At 38.5% G+C, this 19211-nt stretch overlaps 1 protein-coding gene across 4 annotated transcripts in view; it reads left to right on the forward strand.

Moving 5' to 3' along the window:
• The first annotated feature begins 2310 nt into the window (after window positions 1–2310).
• CSGALNACT2 (chondroitin sulfate N-acetylgalactosaminyltransferase 2) overlaps window positions 2311–19211 on the forward strand; it is a 49769-nt gene continuing 32868 nt past the window's right edge. The window contains exons 1-4 of one of the 4 annotated variants that reach the window (XM_036264925.1): window positions 2311–2748; window positions 12420–13112; window positions 15914–16130; window positions 17460–17561. In XM_036264925.1, coding sequence (XP_036120818.1) covers window positions 12692–13112; window positions 15914–16130; window positions 17460–17561 — 740 coding nt within the window. In that variant the 5' untranslated portion in view covers window positions 2311–2748; window positions 12420–12691. Of the gene's footprint in view, window positions 2749–12419; window positions 13353–15913; window positions 16131–17459; window positions 17562–19211 lie in introns of all 4 variants that reach the window. The other 3 variants (XM_036264924.1, XM_036264926.1, XR_004959971.1) reach the window with 3 other exon arrangements.

Consider the following 19211-nt stretch of genomic DNA (forward strand, 5'->3'; position numbering starts at 1 on the left):
TCAGTGGTTAGAGAGTCAGCCTGCGGTCCAGAGAGACCCGGGTTTGGTTCCCGCTAAGGGCACATACCTCGCTTGCTGTTTGTCCCTGGCCCTGGTTGGGTCGTGTGGGTGGCAGCCACTCAATGTGTCCCTTTCACATCGATGTTTCTCTCTCTCTCTTCCTCTCTCTCCCTCCCACTCTATCTGAACAAAAAAATGGAAACATGTCCTCGGGTGAGGATTAAAAAAAAAAAAGAAAAACAACATATAGATGAGTCATGCTTTCTTATTCAATCAGCTACTCTGTGTCTTTTTATTGGAGCATTCAGGCCATTTACATTTAAGGTGATTATTGATATGTACTTATTTGTTGCCATTTTTGTTTAGTTTGGTTGTATTTTTCTTCCTATTTCTTCTACTAATTACAGCAGTCCTTTTAACATTTCTGGCAGTGCTGGTTTGGTGCTAACGTATTCCCTTAGCCTTTTTTTTTTTTTTTTGTCTGGGAAGCTCTTTATTTGATCTTCTATTTTGAATGACAGTCTTGCAGGTTAGAGTAGTCTTGGATTCAGACCCTTGTTTTTCATGACCTTGATTACTTCATGCCATTTCCTTCTGGCCTGTAGTGTTTCTTGTGAGAAGTCAGCTGAGAGCCTTATGGGGTTTCCTTTGTAGGTAACCTGTTGCTTATCTCTTGCTGCTTTTAGGATTCTCTCTTTGTCTTTAATTTTGGCATTTTGATTACTATGTGTCTTGGTGTGGGCCTGTTTGGGTTTTTCTTACTTGGGGCTCTCTGTGCTTCTTGAACTTGAATGCCTTCTTCCTTCACCAAAGTAGGGAAGTTTTCTGTCACTATTTTTTCGAATATATTCTCTAACCCTTGCTCATTTTCTTCTTCTTTGGGGACTACTATGATGCGAATATTATGTTTCCATTTGTCTCACAGTTCTCTTAGGGTGTCTTCCTGATTTTTAATCATTTTTTCCTTTTGGTTTTCTGATTGGTTGATTTTTTTCTACCCTGTCTTCTAATTCACTGATCCGGTCCTCAGCTTCCTCTACTCTGCTTTTTAGACCTTCCATTGTGTTCTTTATTTCTGATATGTCATTCTTAATTTCTTCTTGGTGGTTTTTGATTTCCAGTTGGTTGATTTTCAGCATCTCTGTATCCGTGCTCATGCTGTTGAACTTCCTCAAGATCATGGTTCTGAATTCTAGCTCTGTTAACTTGCCTAACTGCTCCCTATTTATCTCACCTTTGGTAGAGGTCTCTTGTTCTTTCATTTGGCTTTTCTGTGTTTCACCATTTTGGCTATCACAATGGGCTTTGGAGGCTGCCACATTTCCCTGTGGGTGTTTGTGTTCTGCTGTTTGTGGCTCCCTCTTTTGGGTTTAGAAGAGCGAGGAAGGAACCATGTTAAACTCCACTGTCAAGTCTGACTTTCCTGGTTAGAGTTTACTAGCCCAGTAATGGTACAGTTATCCTCTAACTTTTTGCCTGGGGGCTATCAGTAGATTACTTGAAGAGTTTTGGGTAGTCAGTTGATTGAAAAACTCCCTCAGGTGCTCAGCGTAAGGGGATTTCCCAAGGGTGGGGCAGATGCTGTTTGTTTGTGAGCTTCATTTGCATTTCAGTGGCCCTGGGGTGGAGTTGAATCTCTGAGGGAGGGGCCGCTGCCTCTCCCCAGAAGCCCTGGGAAGGAGCAAGATGGCCACTGTCCTGCGTGGCTGGAACTTAGCAAAAGCTCTAAGCCCCCTCCAAATCCTGAGTGTCCCCACACAGTTCCAGTTCAGTCCGCCCTCCCTCTGCTGGAGCCCAAGGTGAGTGGCTGTTGCTATTTTAGCGTCCGTCTGGGCTCTGCACTGTAGAGCCGCTTGGGAGTTTAACCCGAGCCACTGCTCACAGCAAAGACCCCTGCTGTCTGTGGGCTCCCAGGACTCCTTTCACGCCTCCGCAATCCTACCAGGATTGAGTCAGTGTCTCTGGTTATATGATCCTTGCAAGCTGCTTTTCTGTTGCTTTTTCCTCTCAATTTGTCTGTGTTTTAGTTGTAATTCCAGTTTGGTCCTGGGAGATGGTCTGTGTAGCTTCCATTCACTCTGCCACCATTTTGGAATCTCCTCATCCAGTATAGTTTAATCTTAGACATTGAAATGTTTATCTGAGATTGAATTTTAATCCTTTTTATGCCATTGGTGTCTCTACTTAGTTTTTTAACATGAACATCATTTTCTGTTTAATGTCACTTTCTGTGAATTTCAGCATCCACATCAGTTCTAGGTCAATTTTAACTGTTAATTTTTCTCCTTATTAAAGGTTGTGTTTTTCTTTTTCTTTGTATGCCTGATCATTTTTATTTGGATGTCAGGCATTGTGAATTTTATTTTGCTGTAGTTTATATTCCTATAAGTAGTTTTGATGCTTGTGCAGTTACTTGGAAACAAGTCCCCCCTGAGGATTGAGCGGGTTCCAGCCCCACACCAGGCCCCCTAGCCCAGGGTTCCAGTGCCAGGAGGAGAAATCCCCATAACTTCTGGCTGTAAAAATCAGCAGGGATTGAGGCTAAGGGAGAGCAAGGGCTACTGGAGTCCCAAGCAGTTCCTCTTAAAGGGCCTATTCATGGACTTATTCGGACTTACTCTCTCTGAGTTCCAGCACAGCGGCAACAGCTTGAAAGGCACCAGAGACATACCAGGAGGAACTGAATTGTCCGGCATCAGTGCAAGAACTGGGAGTGCACCTTTCTCCCAAAGAGAAGTATTGGCAGAGGTAATTGTCCCTTTGATGAGCCCTCCCACACAGAGCCAGCTGGCCGGTGCCTTATCTGAGACTCAATCAACCTGGCTCATATGTTTTCCCTGCCCATGTGATTCTCTGCGGCCCCACCCTACCCATCTTTCAGGCCCACTCAAGCTGTTTCCAGTGGCTTTTCAATATGAATAGCCTGTCTTGGCTCCTGCTTAAGATTTTCCTAAAATCTCTCAAACAAGCAGCATCTGTCATCAGCATGCCCTGTACCTTTCACTAAGTAGCCCCAGGCTCAGCACTGGCTTCAGCAGGCCTTGGTTCACAGCTTGGCCTCAACTGGACACCTCTAAGTGCAGCGCAAATAGCAGCCATCTACAGATTGTTTTGCAGTTCATGCTGGGTGGCCCTGGGCAAAACACAAGCAGTGGCTGATCTTTACCTGCACCTCCCAGGAGGCCCTCCAGCCAGCACACCCAGTGGACAGTTTCAGACCATGTCAAAGCATCACCACCACCCAACTACCTCCACAAACAACACACTCAAGAGGCAGACTCAGCAGGCACCAGAGCCCTAGTGAAGTATGTCCTGCTCCGTAGGGTAGGCCCCTGCACAGCTGATCCTCCACCTTGGTCAGAGGTTTGTGGTCAGTGGTTGAAGCTGTTGTGGGTGGTGGGAACAGCACCAGGTGTTAGACCAGTGGTCACACTGGATCTGGGTTCAGTGTGTTCACTGAACTCAGGTGTTACACCAGTGGTCACACTGGATCTGGTACTTGAGTTCAGTTCTGGCTATGAAAGAATTCAGAGCCAAGACTCAAACTATAAGATAACATTTATTTGGAAAATCACAGAGATAGAAGAAGTCATTTGTAGAAGAAATGGTCTTAGGAAACAAGTCACAGAGGTAAAGGAAGGGCCCTTGGAACTTGGGAGTGAGGAAGGTAATAGTAATACACATGGGGGAAGGAAGAGGGGGAAAGGAAAGGGAAAGGCTCAGGCATGCTCCTGGGATGGAACGTGTGCTGGGTCCTCGGTCCTGAGGGTTTTAAGGGTGGAAATTTAAGGGGGACGGGGTCCCAACAGACACTTCAGCAGCTTTATAGGTGTGTCTTTTCAGGGCCAGGTCTCCATTGATTGATTGATCAGTGCTAGGGCAAGGGTCATTAGTCAGTGCACCTGGTCCTGAGGTCAGCAGTGGGGTGTGTTGTCTAGTTTTGCTGCTTTTCTGGACCTGGAGCTGAAATACAACTGAAGCCTAGATGTTATCTCTAGGGAGGAAAGGTCAAGTAGGTCAAACCACATAACCAGCGATATGCTAGGAGAGGAAAGGTCACCCTACAATTGTCCTTTGCTAGGCTTTCTGCCTGGTGACCTTCTGTACCTGGCCCATTGTCCTTGCTCTGCTCATGTCTATCTAACTGCCTACTACACAGCTGGTCCTTACAGCTGATTGGCCTGGGGGTAAATCTCTCCCATTGACACACAAACATCAGTCAGAGCTCAACTACAAAAGGAGGGGGCACATCTCGAGTGCCCGACTTGAGTGATTGGGGAGGCTGTGCAACTGGACCCTACAGAACACTTCTACATAAGGCCACTCTACCAAACCTGGGAGATATAGCAGCTCTATATAATACATAGAAATAAACACAGGGAAGCTGCCAAATGAGGAGACAAAGAAATATGACTCAAATGAAAGAACAGAACAGAGCTCAAGAACCTGAACTAAAGAAAATGGAAAGAAACGATGTACTAGATGCAGAGTTTAAAACACTAACTATAAAGATACTCAGTGTACTTAGTGAGAACTTCAATGGCGTAAAAAAGGACATGGAAACCAAAAAAGAAACAAAACCAGTCAGAAATGAAGGATGGATACACTAACTGAAATAAAGAATATTTTAGAGGGAATCAGCAATAAAGTAGATGAAGCCAAGAATCAAATCAGCAATTTGGAATATAAGGAAGCAAAAAACACCCAATCAGAACAGCAAAAAGAAAAAAGAATCTAAAAAAAATGAGGATAGTGTAAGGAACCTCTGGGACAACTTCAAATGTACCAATATTTGTATTATGGGGGTGCCAGAATGGGAAAAGAGAGCAAGAAATTGAAAACCAGTTTGAAAAAAGAATAACAAAAAACTTCTTTAACTTGGTGAAAGAGGTAGACATACAGATCTAGGAAGTACAGAGTCTCAAACAAGATGAACCCAAAGAGGCCCACACCAAGACACACCATAATTAAAATGCAAAGGTTAAACACTAAAAAAATCTTAAAAGTGGCAAGAAAAAAGCAGTTACTTACAAGAGAGCTCCCATAAGACTGTCAGCTGGTTTCTCAATGGAAACTTTGCAGGCCAGAAGGGATTGGCAAGAAATATTCAAAGTGATGAAAAGCAAGGACCTACAGTAAAGATTACTCTACCTGCAAAGGTGTCATTTAGAATTGAAGGACAGATAAAGAGCATCACAGACAAGAAAAAGCTAAAGTAGTTCATCACCACCAAACCAGAATTATATGAAATGTTAAAAAGAGGGGGGTGGAAGAAGGTAAAAGATATGAACAATAAAATGACAACAAGTACATATCTATCAATAATAGAATCTAAAAAAACAAAATGAATGAGCAGAACAGAAACAGACTCATAGATACAGAGAACATTTTGATAGATGCCAAATGGGAGGGGGCTTGAGGAATGGGTGAAACAAGTGAGGGGATTAAGAAGTACAAATTGGGCCCACAGCTGGTGTGGCTCGGTGGATTGAGTGTTGGCCCATGAGAGGTCCCCGTTCAGTTCCAGCCATAGCACACGCCTAAGTTGCTGGCTCGATCCCCAGTAGGGGGCATGCAGGAGGCAGCTGATTGATGTTTCTCTCTCACATTGATGTTTCCATCTCTCTCCCATTCTCTCTCTAAAAAATCAATAAAAACATTTTTTTTAAAAAGCACAAGTTAGTTTTTACAGAATAGTCATGGGGATGTAAAGTACAGCATAGAGATTATAGTCAATAATATTCTGATAACTGTGTGGTGTCAGATGGATTCAAAATTCATCAGGATGATCACTTCGTAAGTTATGTTAACTTTAGTTATGTTAACTAAAACTAAACTATGTTTAGTTATGTTAACTAAAACTAATATAATAATTTATGTCAACTGTAATTGAAAATTTAAAATGACTTAAAAATAAATATTTGTTAGGCAGGACCAGAGCTATGTTTAGTCTATAGCTAATTATTTCCTACTACTGAGGGAAAACCTTTTTGGGGACTCTACCCATTTCCCCTTGAATTTGGGTTTTTTTCCAGTCTGTCTGGTGGGAATATGCACTATTCCTGGTCCTGTATAAGTTCTGAGTTCTGTGTCCTCTAATTTTTTGTATGATTCTTTCTTTAGCATCAGTTTCTTCATGTACCTGCACTTACTGTTCTGCTGAATTCCCAAAGAATGTCTTTGTATCTCTGGAGTTCTCTCTGTGCAGCTCTCTCCTCTCAGATTGTATCCTTTGAACCTAGTTGCCTTGGTCTGCTCAGACTGTCAGCTCCATCTCATCAACTATTAAGAAGTCTGCTGGCCTCTGTTTAGATTCTGCAACCTATGCCATGGCCTGAAGACTAAGGCAGTAAGCTGGGAAATTATTGGTTTCTTGTTTCTCCAGGGATCACTATTTTTATTGCCAATATTCAGTATCTTGAAAACCATTGTTTCATATTTTGGGGTTTTTATTTGTTTGTTTGTTTTTGGTTATTTCAGGTACAGGAATAAATCTGGTCCCTGTTATTCCATCTTGACTATAAGAGAAAGCCTCTTTAGTTTGTTTTAGAGAGTGAGAATTGATGGCTTCTAAGGATTTTTGCAACTCTGATCTTTGATTTTGTATTCCATATCTTTAACAAAGCTTTTTTCTTTTTTTAATCTCTATAGTATATCCTGTTCTCTCCTCAGAACACTTAACTATCTGCTGTTTATGCTTAGAAGGTTGCTTGGGATTAAATCTGTTCTATGAATGAACCTTATTTATGATAGCAGCACATTACATAGAATGATGGTAATCAAAGTATAACAGCAGAAAAATGTATACAAATTAAACCATTATTTTTTAGGATGTTTGAACCAAAACTTAACTTATAAATACATTTTCTGTGGAGGTCATATATATGTATAATTGCAACACAAAACTTAATACTATATGTGATATACACTGATATTTACTGTTCTATTTGATTGAAAAGTAAACCTTTGGTATGACCCATTAATGGGTTATATCTCACAGTTTAAAATACATTGTCTACATAAAGAAAAATGCAGTAAGGTACCGTATTAATAAGAGGTAGAGGTACTTGGATTACGTTAATTCTTTTACCAAGTTTTACTTCCAAACAGTTTGAGTATAGTGTACTAATAATTTATACAAGATTATGTCTCCATATTTTTAGTTTTAGTCTTTTTTCCATTATAAATGGCCTAGTAATAACTTTAAAATACTTAAAAGAGATGTTATAGAGTTTTACTTTTTAGTTAATGAAATTTGAGTGGTTTCTTATGCTAAGAATTAGGGTTTTGAGACATGGTAAAATCCTGGAACTGATAATCATTTAAATCCTTACTTTTTAATTAGATAGTTTCTCTTCTTAAAAAAATTTTATAAGAGTTTATTTGAGCCAAACTGATGACATATGCCAAGGAGAAAGATCTAAGGTGCTTTGGAGAATAATAGCTTTGCAGCTTCTTTTATGTATTTGATATTAAAGAGAGGAGAAAACAAGGTGGGGATGGATTACTGGTTGGTTAACAAGATTATGTGGCCCAGTTGGTATAGCTCAGTGGTTGAGCATCGACCCATGCACCAAGAAAGAGGTCACTGGTTCGATTCCCGGTCAGAGCACATGCCCAGGTTGTGAGCCTGATCCCCAGTGTGGGGCATGCAGGAGGCAGCCAGCTGATGTTCTCTCCCATCGATCTTTCTCTCTCTCTCTCCCTCTTCCTTTCTCTCTCTAAAATCAGTAAAGAAAAAAAAATTAAGAAAAAAAAACAAAAACAAGATTATATGCTTTATTGAGGGTTAATACACTTTTCAAGGGGTATCACTTCTGGTATTGCAAAGGTATGTTAACCTAGATGCACAAGAACAATGGATGTGGCTGGCTTAAAACCTTTCACTAAAGAAGTTACAGGCCTGTGGCATGACTAACCTACTATAACCAGCCCCGTTAGGAATTTATGATCAGATCACTGTGTAAGGCTACTTTATATAGAACTCCCTTTTTTTTCATCCTCAGTTCCCCCTTTTGGTCATAAGTCAACATGAAAGATGCATTGATGACTGACTTTTTGGTCAGATAGTATGTTCTCACAGCTTTAGGAAGGCTTGCTCCTAGGAAGTCTCAGTTTTGACCCCGTCTTGACCATTTGGGATGGGGCAGTACTGGAGCCATGGGATCAGAGCTGAGGCTGAATTTTTCCCAAAAAGGTAAGGGCAGGTAAATGGAAGGCAGTCATTGCGGAAAAAAACACCACCACTCTGGATCATTTCTGTCCTATGAACTATCATGATCCAAGTTTTGACTCTGTCTCATTTTTCTGTATTTGGCATCTAGTATAGCAATTACATAAGGCATGAAAAGAGTATTAGAAGTTATCAATGTTCAGTAATCATAAACAGTTGGACTATATAGAAAAACCCAAATAACAAATATAACTATTATTATGACAATCAAACAAAATGGATTCTGAATTCAGTATCAATCCATAGATATATAGGCCTTGTCAGTGTCTTGAGATAGCTATCTACTTCTGATGTCAGTGCTTCTCACCCTAGAACACTTTGATGATTGTGGTAGGTGGAGACGAATATCAGAGACAGGGGTAGATGTCCATTTGTCATTAGATGCCTGATAAGGTCCCTTCCAATGAAGTTAAAGAGTGTCTTTTATTTGATGTCCTTTCAAAAAAAATCAAGATGTAAATTCTTTGTCTCCTGGAAGTTCACTGTGAAAGGAACCAGTTACCAATTTGACATTTTCTTGAAGTGACTCTATCAAACCTTGGCAATAATGTAAGATGTCTCCTTTCAATAATGCCAGCTCATTTAAGTTTGCCTTAAATGCACTGTGATGCATGAGGGAATGCAAAAGCTGAAAAATAGGGAGCCAGGGAAGAGGGAAGAACCAAGCAGCTGTATTGGGTTTCCATAGCCCTAACTCTTCATTTTTTTACTTCTCATTTTCCCATGCAATTTAACTTTTGGCATATTACAAGAGTCCTTCTGGGACACCACAAGTTATTTCTACATATATTGAGATGTTAACCCTTAAAACCTCAATTTCTAATGAAAACCTCAATTTCTAATGGGAAGCATTCTTTAGCTAGACATTTTATAACCTCTGGAAACATTTTTCATAGATATAAAAGTCAGTTATTAACAATGACATTTTTGTAAAACCTAGGCAAAATAAAGGCATGTCTGTTTTAGTTAAAGCAACAAACTTAAGCAAGCTTTTATTTACTAAGGATTAATCTTAGATCACTTGTACTTGAAAAGTGTTTCTCTATTTCTGGGAATTTTAGAATACCTAATTCTTGCAAGTGTTTGACTTGAAATTTGTTTTAACAATACCATTCAGAGGTAGAAATGTGTCTTACATTTATAACATACATACATAGATACATGCAGACAGACACAAAGAGAGAACAGTTGGATCTAAATTCTGTTTAGGACTCATGTTCCCTGGTCATCTTCTTCCATAAGTTCTGCTGCATTGATAGAGACCATCTGTGAAAAGCCTACTGTACTATGACATATTATTCTTGACATATCAGGCTCCAAATAACCCTCCTCCCTTTTAAAATAAGGACAGCCTTTTTTTGTTGTTGCTGTTAATCCTCACCCAAGGATATTTTTTCCATTGATTTTTAGAGAGAGTGAAAGGGAGGGAGAGAGAAAGGGGTAGACGGGAAGAGAGAGAGAAACACTGGTGTGAGAGACACATGGATTGGTTGCCTCCTGAATGCACCCCACCTGGAGCCAGGGATCGAACCTGTGACCCTTCGGTGCTCAGGCCTATGCTCTAATCACTGAACCATACCGGCAAGGCCATTTTAATGCCGCTAAGAATTGTGTTAACACTTAAATGACATCATAGTTTGATTTATTTAAGTCCTCATTTTGAAGCTTCAAGAGACCAATTAAATGTGGTTTTCATTCATTTCGTCTAGTTTTATGGCCAGCAATTTCTAATTGTATGTGCAAAAAATATTTTAGAAGTATCAAAGGATCCTTATTTTGGCCATCTTATTTATAAATGGGAGGCTGACTGTGGTGGGCCTTGTTGGCCTGGGCAGCATAATTTCCCATGTTAATTTTGAGATCTGTAGAGTGAACAAAGTTCTAGGGAAAACCAACCCTTACATGGCACATCTCCAGATGAGCTAACTGCAGGGGATATCTTTATAGGACTGCTTTACACCCAGAGGGATTTTTTTCTCTGGAAACCCCACAAAGATTCTTTATCACCTAAGAATACCCAAACCAGGGCCAGCAAGAGGTAACTGAACACAACAAGAACCGTGATACTTTCCAAGGCACTGCCCCTCTCTCAGGGTGAACCCATTCCAGGGTGCCCTGTCCTTCTCCCAGAACACCTGCATGCTTCTCTGGGATTGTCTGCAGTACTCTGGACGACTCCCGGTACCCATCCCCACCACTCTGGATTCGGGGGTCTGAAACAACTGTTGCCAGGTTGGGGAAACAAGGGTCCTTTCTCCTTCTGGGTTAAAGAGAGCTCAGCCTCTCATTTAATTAGCAAAGATTTTGTTCAGACTCTCAATAAGCAGTCCAATTAAAAAGCTGAAATGAAAAGCAGCAACCAAGGGGAAAAGGAGAAACATCTGTAACAAAAATAAATTAATAAAATAAATAAATAAATAAAAGCAGCAACCCACTCTTTTTTCCTCTTCCTGGGTTATCTCAGTTATTATCCACCTCAAGGATTTTCTAAGAACAACTCAGTCATGTCCTGCTACTTAAAACAAGGAGTCCTGGGATTCACCCAAGTTCACCTGATGTAAAGCAGGAGCCTTTGTGGTACAATGAGCCCTTACTTTACCTAGTATCAGGTCCAAGGCCACAGTGGTCCTGGATGGGCTTCTTCAGAACCCTGCCACAATATGCCAAGTAAATGATGTAAGGAATGTCTAAACCTCTAGAGAGTTTTTATAACAGTTTATTTGAGCCAAGCTGATGACATAATGCCAAGAAATAAGATCTCATATGCTCCCTAGACACTTTCTTAATACCAAAATTTTTTTCTATCTATTTTCTACATCATTTACAATAAAACAAGATTTACAATCTGTGAAATAAATGCCATTATAGTAAAACTGAACCCACATATAAATACATTTTATGTGGAGATCTCATAAATATATATATAATTTTAACACAAAACTATATGTGATATACACTGCTATTTCAGTGGTGAATTAAATTTTTCAAGATACTTGATTATCATTTGGTTAACTAAAGTAATAAATGGCTAAGGGTAGTTAAGTCTATTGTTTGTGGTCTACTAGCCATAAGAAGTTTGAATCTATCCTACATTTTATACAGATATGTTCCACAAAAAAATACAGTGTAGCATTTCTCACAGAAAACATCCAGGCTTTCCTAATCAGTAAGAAAGTGACTAGGACTCATGTCCCTTGGTTATCTTCTTCCATAGGTTCTGCTGCATTGATAGAGAAAAGCCTGCTGTTCTATTACATATTCTTCTTGACAAACACTTTGTTAGAGTGGAACTTCTCTCTGGTGCAGAGGCCTCCCCTCTCTCCTGTCTGCTAAGTTTAACCATCTCTGTTTCTACAGTTAAGAATTCTTAGTTTATAAAGAAACACGGGAGAGTTCACACAACTGGTTGTGGTATGAATGGTACCATGTAATTTTGTAATTTATAAAAGATTTTATAATTTTTTTCCCTGCAAAAAAACCCCCAAAACATTGAAATGGTCATTTTTTTTCTTTATATAGACTCTAAACCTTTCCAAACGTATAAGAAATCTGTTGCTCTGAAACAGTTATGTGATCTAATGCTCAAATAATCTACTGGAGGATTTTGGACGTAAAAATGTTTCTTAATGTGTTTTCCAGATGTCTGTGACCTTTTGAAATTTTTCCCTCCATTTAATTTTAAGGCTCTTAGATTGACTGATATGAGCCATAGAAATTAATGAAGTAAATTTTTTGAATAAACTGGAAGAACATATGTCTCTCTAGTAAGCCATTATTGATATAACAAAAACAACCTAGAGAAACTCAGTTCCCAAATTGTGATATACAGTTGAAATATTATGTTAATATAGAGCTAAAAGCAATACAATTTCCAAATAATTAGAGAACAGTAGACTCTATGTAACACAAACTATGCTAAACATAATTTTAATGTTTCTTTGATTCATTCAGGATGTTATGGATGTGTTGACATTCTGGTTAGGAGTATTACATGTCATATTTTAGTGTTTTGTAAAATATTTTTCTCAATAATTTCTCCCACAATTTACTGAATACTATAAATTGTGTTATAGTACCTCTCATGGTGCTTGACATATATAGTGGTCACATAAGTTTACTGAGGCTGCCAACAATTTGATGTACTTAAAGAAAAAAATTCTGATTGATTCTGATCTGTTTCTTTCAGAAAAGTCACCACCCATATAATGGAATTTTATCTGATTCTGTAGATCAGATTTCTTTATTCTGGATATCATGGTAACAATACAGGAAGTGTGCATAATTTCTCATTTCTGCAAGTAGTCTTGACTGCTGAAGGAAGACATTTTTTAAGCTACAGAAAAATTTTGGTACCTTTTATGGAAGTCCTGATTTTGTTTTGAATTTTTTGATAACCTTTTGCTAAAGGTATGAACAAGCTAAGGACTTATCTCGTTGGGCAAGTCCACATTAATAAGAATGCCTAGAAGAGGATTGATTCTTCAGACCCGGACCCACTGGCTGCTGTTGGGTCTTGCTTTACTCTGCAGTTTGGTACTGTTTTTGTATCTTCTGGAGTGTGCCCCCCAGACTGATGGAAATGCATCTCTTCCCGGGGTCATTGGAGAAAATTATGGTAAAGAGTACTACCAGGCCCTACTGCAGGAACAAGAAGAACATTATCAAACCAGGGCAACCAGTCTGAAACGCCAAATTGCCCAACTAAAACAAGAGCTACAAGAAATGAGTGAGAAGATGAGATCATTACAAGAGAGAAAGAATGTAGGGGCTAATGGCATAGGCTATCAAGGCCACAAGGAACAAGCACCTAGTGATCTTTTAGAGTTTCTTCATTCCCAGATTGACAAAGCTGAAGTTAGCATAGGAGCCAAACTACCTAGTGAGTATGGGGTCATTCCCTTTGAAAGTTTTACCTTAATGAAAGTATTTCAATTGGAAATGGGTCTCACTCGCCATCCTGAGGAAAAACCAGTTAGAAAAGACAAGCGAGATGAATTGGTAGAAGTTATTGAAGCTGGTTTGGAGGTCATTAATAATCCTGATGAAGAAGATGAACAGGAAGATGAGGATGGTCCCCTTGGAGAGAAACTGATATTTAATGAAAATGACTTCATAGAAGGTAATGTGAAAAAATGTGTTGGTCCCTAGTTATGTTAGTATAACAAAATGTTATTGTATGCTGGTAAGTCAGTCGTTTTCCACAGTATTAAAACATTTAAGTATTTACTCACTTCATTCTACCAAGAGTTTGAAGTGGCTTTTTGAAAAAAAGTTATCATGTGATTGTGAAGTAGAGAATAAGAACTAGGGAAATAGAATAAATCTAAACTAACAGAGAAGAGTTGAAAGGCTCTTAAGGCTATTTCTGTGTTTATGTGTGTATATATTTGCATTCCTCTTTTATGTGGTCTTGTTGTTCCTTATATTAAAAAAAAAAAAAAATGTATGAACTAAGGCTCAGGATTTTAAAACCATTTGATAAAATAATGAATAAAACCTAATGTTAGTCCTAGCCAGTTTGGCTCAGTGGTCAGAGTGTCAGCCCTCAGACCAAAGGGTCATGGGTTTGATTCCTGGTCAAGGGCATGTACCTAGGTTGCAGGTTCAATCCCCGGCCCTGGTCAGGGTTGTGCTGGAGGCAACCAATTGATGTGTCTCTCTCATGTTGATGTTTCTCTCTCTCTCTCCCCCCTCCCTGCCTCCTTTCCATTCTCTCTAAAAAAAAAAAAAATACATACATGCCCTGGCCGGTTTGGCTCAGCAGTTGGAGCATTGGCTTGCGGACCAGAGAATCCTGGGTTCGGTTCCCACTAGGGGCACGTACCAAAAAAAAAAAAAAAAATACATAAAACCTAATTTTGTATATTACTGGTTATTCTATATTTTGTAGGGAGGAGAGAGAAGCACATATGAGAACATCAAGGAGGCATACATAGTTTTTAAAAGCATATTTGGCATTTGGAAAAGTATTTTCCTAATAGAGACTGCGGAGAGGGCATAGGATTTTTATATATCAAGATGGGACATGACTCAAAAGTTGAGGAACTCTGCTATGAATTTGAGATATTTTTTGATTGATATAAACAGGAATAATTATGGATCCCCACTCATCTCCATCTTAATATCCTCTGCTGGGATATTTCATTGCAGGTATAAAATGATTTTAGAAATAAATCTTTCTTAAAATTTCTCTTTGCTTGACTCTATAAACAGTATACTATGTGTTGTGTTTTTTTGACCCTGAATCATCATGGATGTCACTTGCTATTATTCATTGAAGCCTTTGGAGGCCATCAGGGAGAGCATTATGCTTTTTTGGCATTTCAACTGTATTCTCCCTGTAGCCACCTCTTTTTTCTCTTGTCACTTCCTGCCATTTTCAATGGGTTGTTTCTTTCAAAACTCTAATTTTTCTGCAAGCTCAGCTTTTTGTCTTCTCAGTCTATGTAGCTTACAGCAGAATTGAAAGCTGCAGAGGAAGTAAGATAACTAAGTAACATGTAAAATGCCTTCATATCAGCCTGAAAAGAAAAGAACCGATGCCAGTTTTATATTCTGCTTATAACTCTCCTTGGATTCTGTCACTTACAAGATTTTTATCTGTATGGAATGGATTTTGCCTTCATTTTTCCTCCACTGTGCTTCTCTCCTCACCAAAAAATAATTACAACAACTGAGCAACTCCTGTTCCTCTTTCCAGACTTGGTCTTAGATGACACTTCTGGGAATTCATCTCCAACCTGCAAGTCTAAGATAACATTGCTTCCCGTGTGCTTTTGTAACTTCTGCTTGTGTCCCTTCTCATAGTTCTTGCCATATGGTATTGCTCATTCCCTGCTTTGTAGTTCCTGCCGGATTGTAAGCCTCAGGAGGAGTGGGACCAGATCTGTCTTATTCTCTGTTTTATTCCCAGATAATTGACAGTAACTCACGCGTCTGTAGGTCTAATCTTTCTCCTCAGTGTCCCACTGAAAAGTCAGCCCAGTACACTTCCATACTTTTCTCCCAAAGGCATGTTTAAATCTGTACTAATTTTTCTTTGTCTGACTTCACTGTATTCAGTGTATGTGTGTGTACGCACATGTGTATTTATATTGTTTCTTTATTTTTCTGTCTCCCTCACTAAACTGACCCTTACTCAAAACTGGGCCATGTAGCCAGCCCTCTTTATACCACCAGTGAGTGATTGACACAAAGGCATTCAATTTCATTATTGTTGAACTGAACCAGGAGATAGAAGTTTTGGCTTTCAGGTCTAGAATTTAATATTGCTATAAGTAATTTCTTTATTTTTATCAGATGGTTACTGTGTTAATAGGCTCTACTATTTAAAAAATCATATGTAAAAAATAATTTTCATTTGAAGTATATGTTATAGATTGAATAATAATATAGTAAAGCAGTGAACTTTTTTTTAACCTGTCTTTTTTTTTTTTTTGGTACGTGCCCCCAGCGGGAACCAAACCTGGGACTCTCTAGTCCGCAGTCGGACTCTCCAACCGCTGAGCCAAACTGGCCAGGGCTATCCTTTTATATAGAAATAGTTGTGAGGATAAATATTTTTACAAACAGATCTACAAATCTGGTTTTATACTTTTGATCTTCAAGTAAAATCAATATTCACATTGAACTTACAAGCTTTGACATGGACACATCTTTGTCCCTAACTCTTTTCTTCAGGTTATTACCGTACCGAGAGAGATAAGGGCACACAGTATGAACTCTTTTTTAAGAAAGCAGACCTTATGGAATATAGACATGTGACCCTCTTCCGCCCATTTGGACCTCTCATGAAAGTGAAGAGTGAGATGATCGACATTACTAGATCAATTATTAATATAATTGTGCCACTAGCTGAAAGAACTGAAGCATTTGTGCAGTTTATGCAGAACTTCAGGTAACTCTCAGGGTTTACTGATTTGGCTGAGCGTGTCTGAAAAAAGTTACACTTCATGTACATTTACTTACTTATCTTCACTGAGTATGATTACTTAGAATTACAGGATAATTTTATAGGCTTTAGTGAACTTTATTTTTTTCTATTCTCTTTTTTCTTAAAGCATGTATAGCATATGTTGTGTTTTTGACTATTTGAACTATGAAGTAAATTGAGGGTGACAATTATGAAAAAATGAATTTGATTACCTTTATAGATGTGTGTGAATTCATGTTATGACATGTTGAATTTTTAAAAATAACTTTATTAAGGCATAATTTACATACAATAAAATCCTCATATTTTAGGGATATAGGTTTCATGACTTTTGACAGATGTACACTCATGTATACTCATGTATACCTCCATAATCAAGATATAGAACAATTTGAATTTTAAAGTTGAAATAAATTTTAGAAAAATAAATGTTTAACTAAAAATGGGAGAAAGTTATTCCATCTTGGGAAACAGAGGCTGACAATTTTTAAAAGAATTTTTTTGTGATTAAATTTGGATATTTTAAAATGCTGAAGTGTTAAAGATAACTACATATTAGAATAACTGAGGAGAATTTTGCTTTTTTAATAATCACCATGTTTTAAATACTTTAATATGCTACTTTTAATGCTTTTTAATCCCAGTCTATTCTAGTATTGAAATTGTTGGATTTAAAATTAGTTAACACTCTTCCATAGAAGAATATCTAGAAGTCATGCTTCGAAATGAATTTTACATGTTTGAAATAATTCACTTGCAATCTGATTTCCTAAATCATTTTTTATTGCCTTTCTTGGAATTGCCCTTAGATGCTACATTATTCTTTACAGTAAGTAATCTCATTCGTGGCAAATATTTATTCTTTGATGATAGATGTAATTTCTGGTACTAACCAGTCTGAAGACAAAATAATTCTCAAATCAAAAGATGATTATTTGTTTATTTGGTTCTGAACTGATTTGGCCTATTTCCTTAAGTAACTTGCATTTTGCTTCTGAAGGCAATACCAAAGCAAAAGTTGCCAAAATGTTTTGAAATTTGGCAACGTTGTTGGACTGCTTCCATGGCCCTCCAAGGATTGCAGTCATTAAGACATAAACGTTGTTATTCATTTGCTATGATGCCTTTAATAATTCAGCAATATTGCCACTTTTATATTTACTTAAAATTTTATGTGATTTTGTTTTAAATTAGTAATGCCTTGTTCATTTTCTTGTTAAAGCTTCATGTGACTGCTTCTGAGTAGAGCCTCATATATTTTCTTGAATGAACTTTATTTTTCAATTCTGTTAGGGATGTATGTATTCATCAAGACAAGAGGATTCATCTCACAGTGGTGTATTTTGGTAAAGAAGGACTATCTAAAGTCAAGACCATCCTAGAATCTGTCACAAGGTGGGTGAGCCATGTCCACATACATAACATTAGAAGAGTGAGAATTTCAGATATTTAATGAGCTAATTTGGAATAGCTGCTGTTTAAAAATTGACTGAGCCCGGCCGATGTGACTCAGTGGTTGAGCATCGACCCATGCACCAAGAGGTCACCTGTTCGATTCCTGATCAGGGCACATGCCCAGGTTGTGGGCCTGATCCCCAATAGGGGGCATGCAGGAGGCAGCCTATTAATGTTTTCTCTCATCGATGTTTCCATCTCTCTCTCCTTCTCCTTTCCTTTCTCTCTCTAAAATCAATAAAGAAAAAATAATTTTTAATAAAATAAAAGTTGGCCGAGCCTGGCTGGTGTGGCTCAGTGGATTGAGTGTTGTCCCATGGAATGAGAGGTCCTTGTTCGATTCCTGGTCAGGATACATGCCTTGGTTGAGGGCTCAGTTCCCAATAGGGGGCTCGTAGGAGGGAGCCAATCGATGTTTCTCTCTCACATCAATGTTTCTATCACTCCCCTTCTCTCTCTCTAAAAAATCAATAAAAACATATTTTTAAAATAAATAAATAAATAAAAGTTGGCTGAGCATGTAAGTGGTACTGATAAGTTCCTCATTTTGCCCCTAGGTTCACTCCTGCAACTCTAAATGACTCGTCTTCATTTAAACTCTTAGCAGACAGCCTGGCATGGTCAGGGTGCTCTTACTCTGCAGCCCACTCACGTTCTATATGTTCCCCTCCATTTATTCTTTATTTCCTCCTGTTGAACTCTTTCCCTTTTTCTAAATTGAATCCATTTACTTTGATATCTCTTGAGCTTGTCTCTTATTTGTCACCTACCTGTCTTTCCATTTTCCCAAGTTCCTTCTTCTCACCCTGTAAATCTCCCATTATCCTTAAGACACTTCCACCAGACTCTACAGTATCTACAGCTACTGTTAGGTTTCTATCCTTTCATAGCTAAACCTCACAAGACAGTAATTCTCTAACCAAACAACTCAAATAGTACCTGGCACATAGTAGATGCTCAGAAGTTTAAATGATGAATTAGTAATTCCTTAATACTCTGTTACTAATTGCATAGCTTCTCAACCTTTTCATCTCTAAGTTTTGGTCTCAAAGTTATGACCTACTTGCCAATTCAGCCTTTTCTCTGTCATCCTCTTTTATCATTCATTTTTTTACATTTGACACCTGACGAGTACTTTTTCCTTGAAATGTTCCTCTGATATTTGTAAAATGTAAATATTTTGTAAGTGTAAATATGCTATAATGTAAGATGTTAAGTTGACTTTCTTTTCCGACCACACCAATTCTGTATTCATTACTTGCTTCTTTGCCTTTATGCTACTTGTGGACATTCCCTAAGAGTCCAGATTTGGCTGGCCATTCTTCTTGAATCATTCAACTAACATTCATTGATTCCCGCCATCTATGTTTGAGGTACTCTGCTTGGAAGCCTAACTGGGGTGATTAGAATAGGACTGGGCATAGAAAAGGGAGTTGTAGTCCCTACTTCTAAGGGCTCTCTCACAGCATTGATGTGTAAAAAACAAACATTGTCTTCTCCTCCTGATGGCCCTTTTTCAGTTCTGACTAAGACCAGTCTCATGAACTCCTGCACTTAATGTCTGAGAGCCCACATCTTTCACTCATTCTC

Source organism: Molossus molossus, unplaced genomic scaffold (genome assembly GCF_014108415.1).
Source record: "Molossus molossus isolate mMolMol1 unplaced genomic scaffold, mMolMol1.p scaffold_m16_p_17, whole genome shotgun sequence".
In the NCBI taxonomy this organism is placed as follows: domain Eukaryota; kingdom Metazoa; phylum Chordata; class Mammalia; order Chiroptera; family Molossidae; genus Molossus; species Molossus molossus.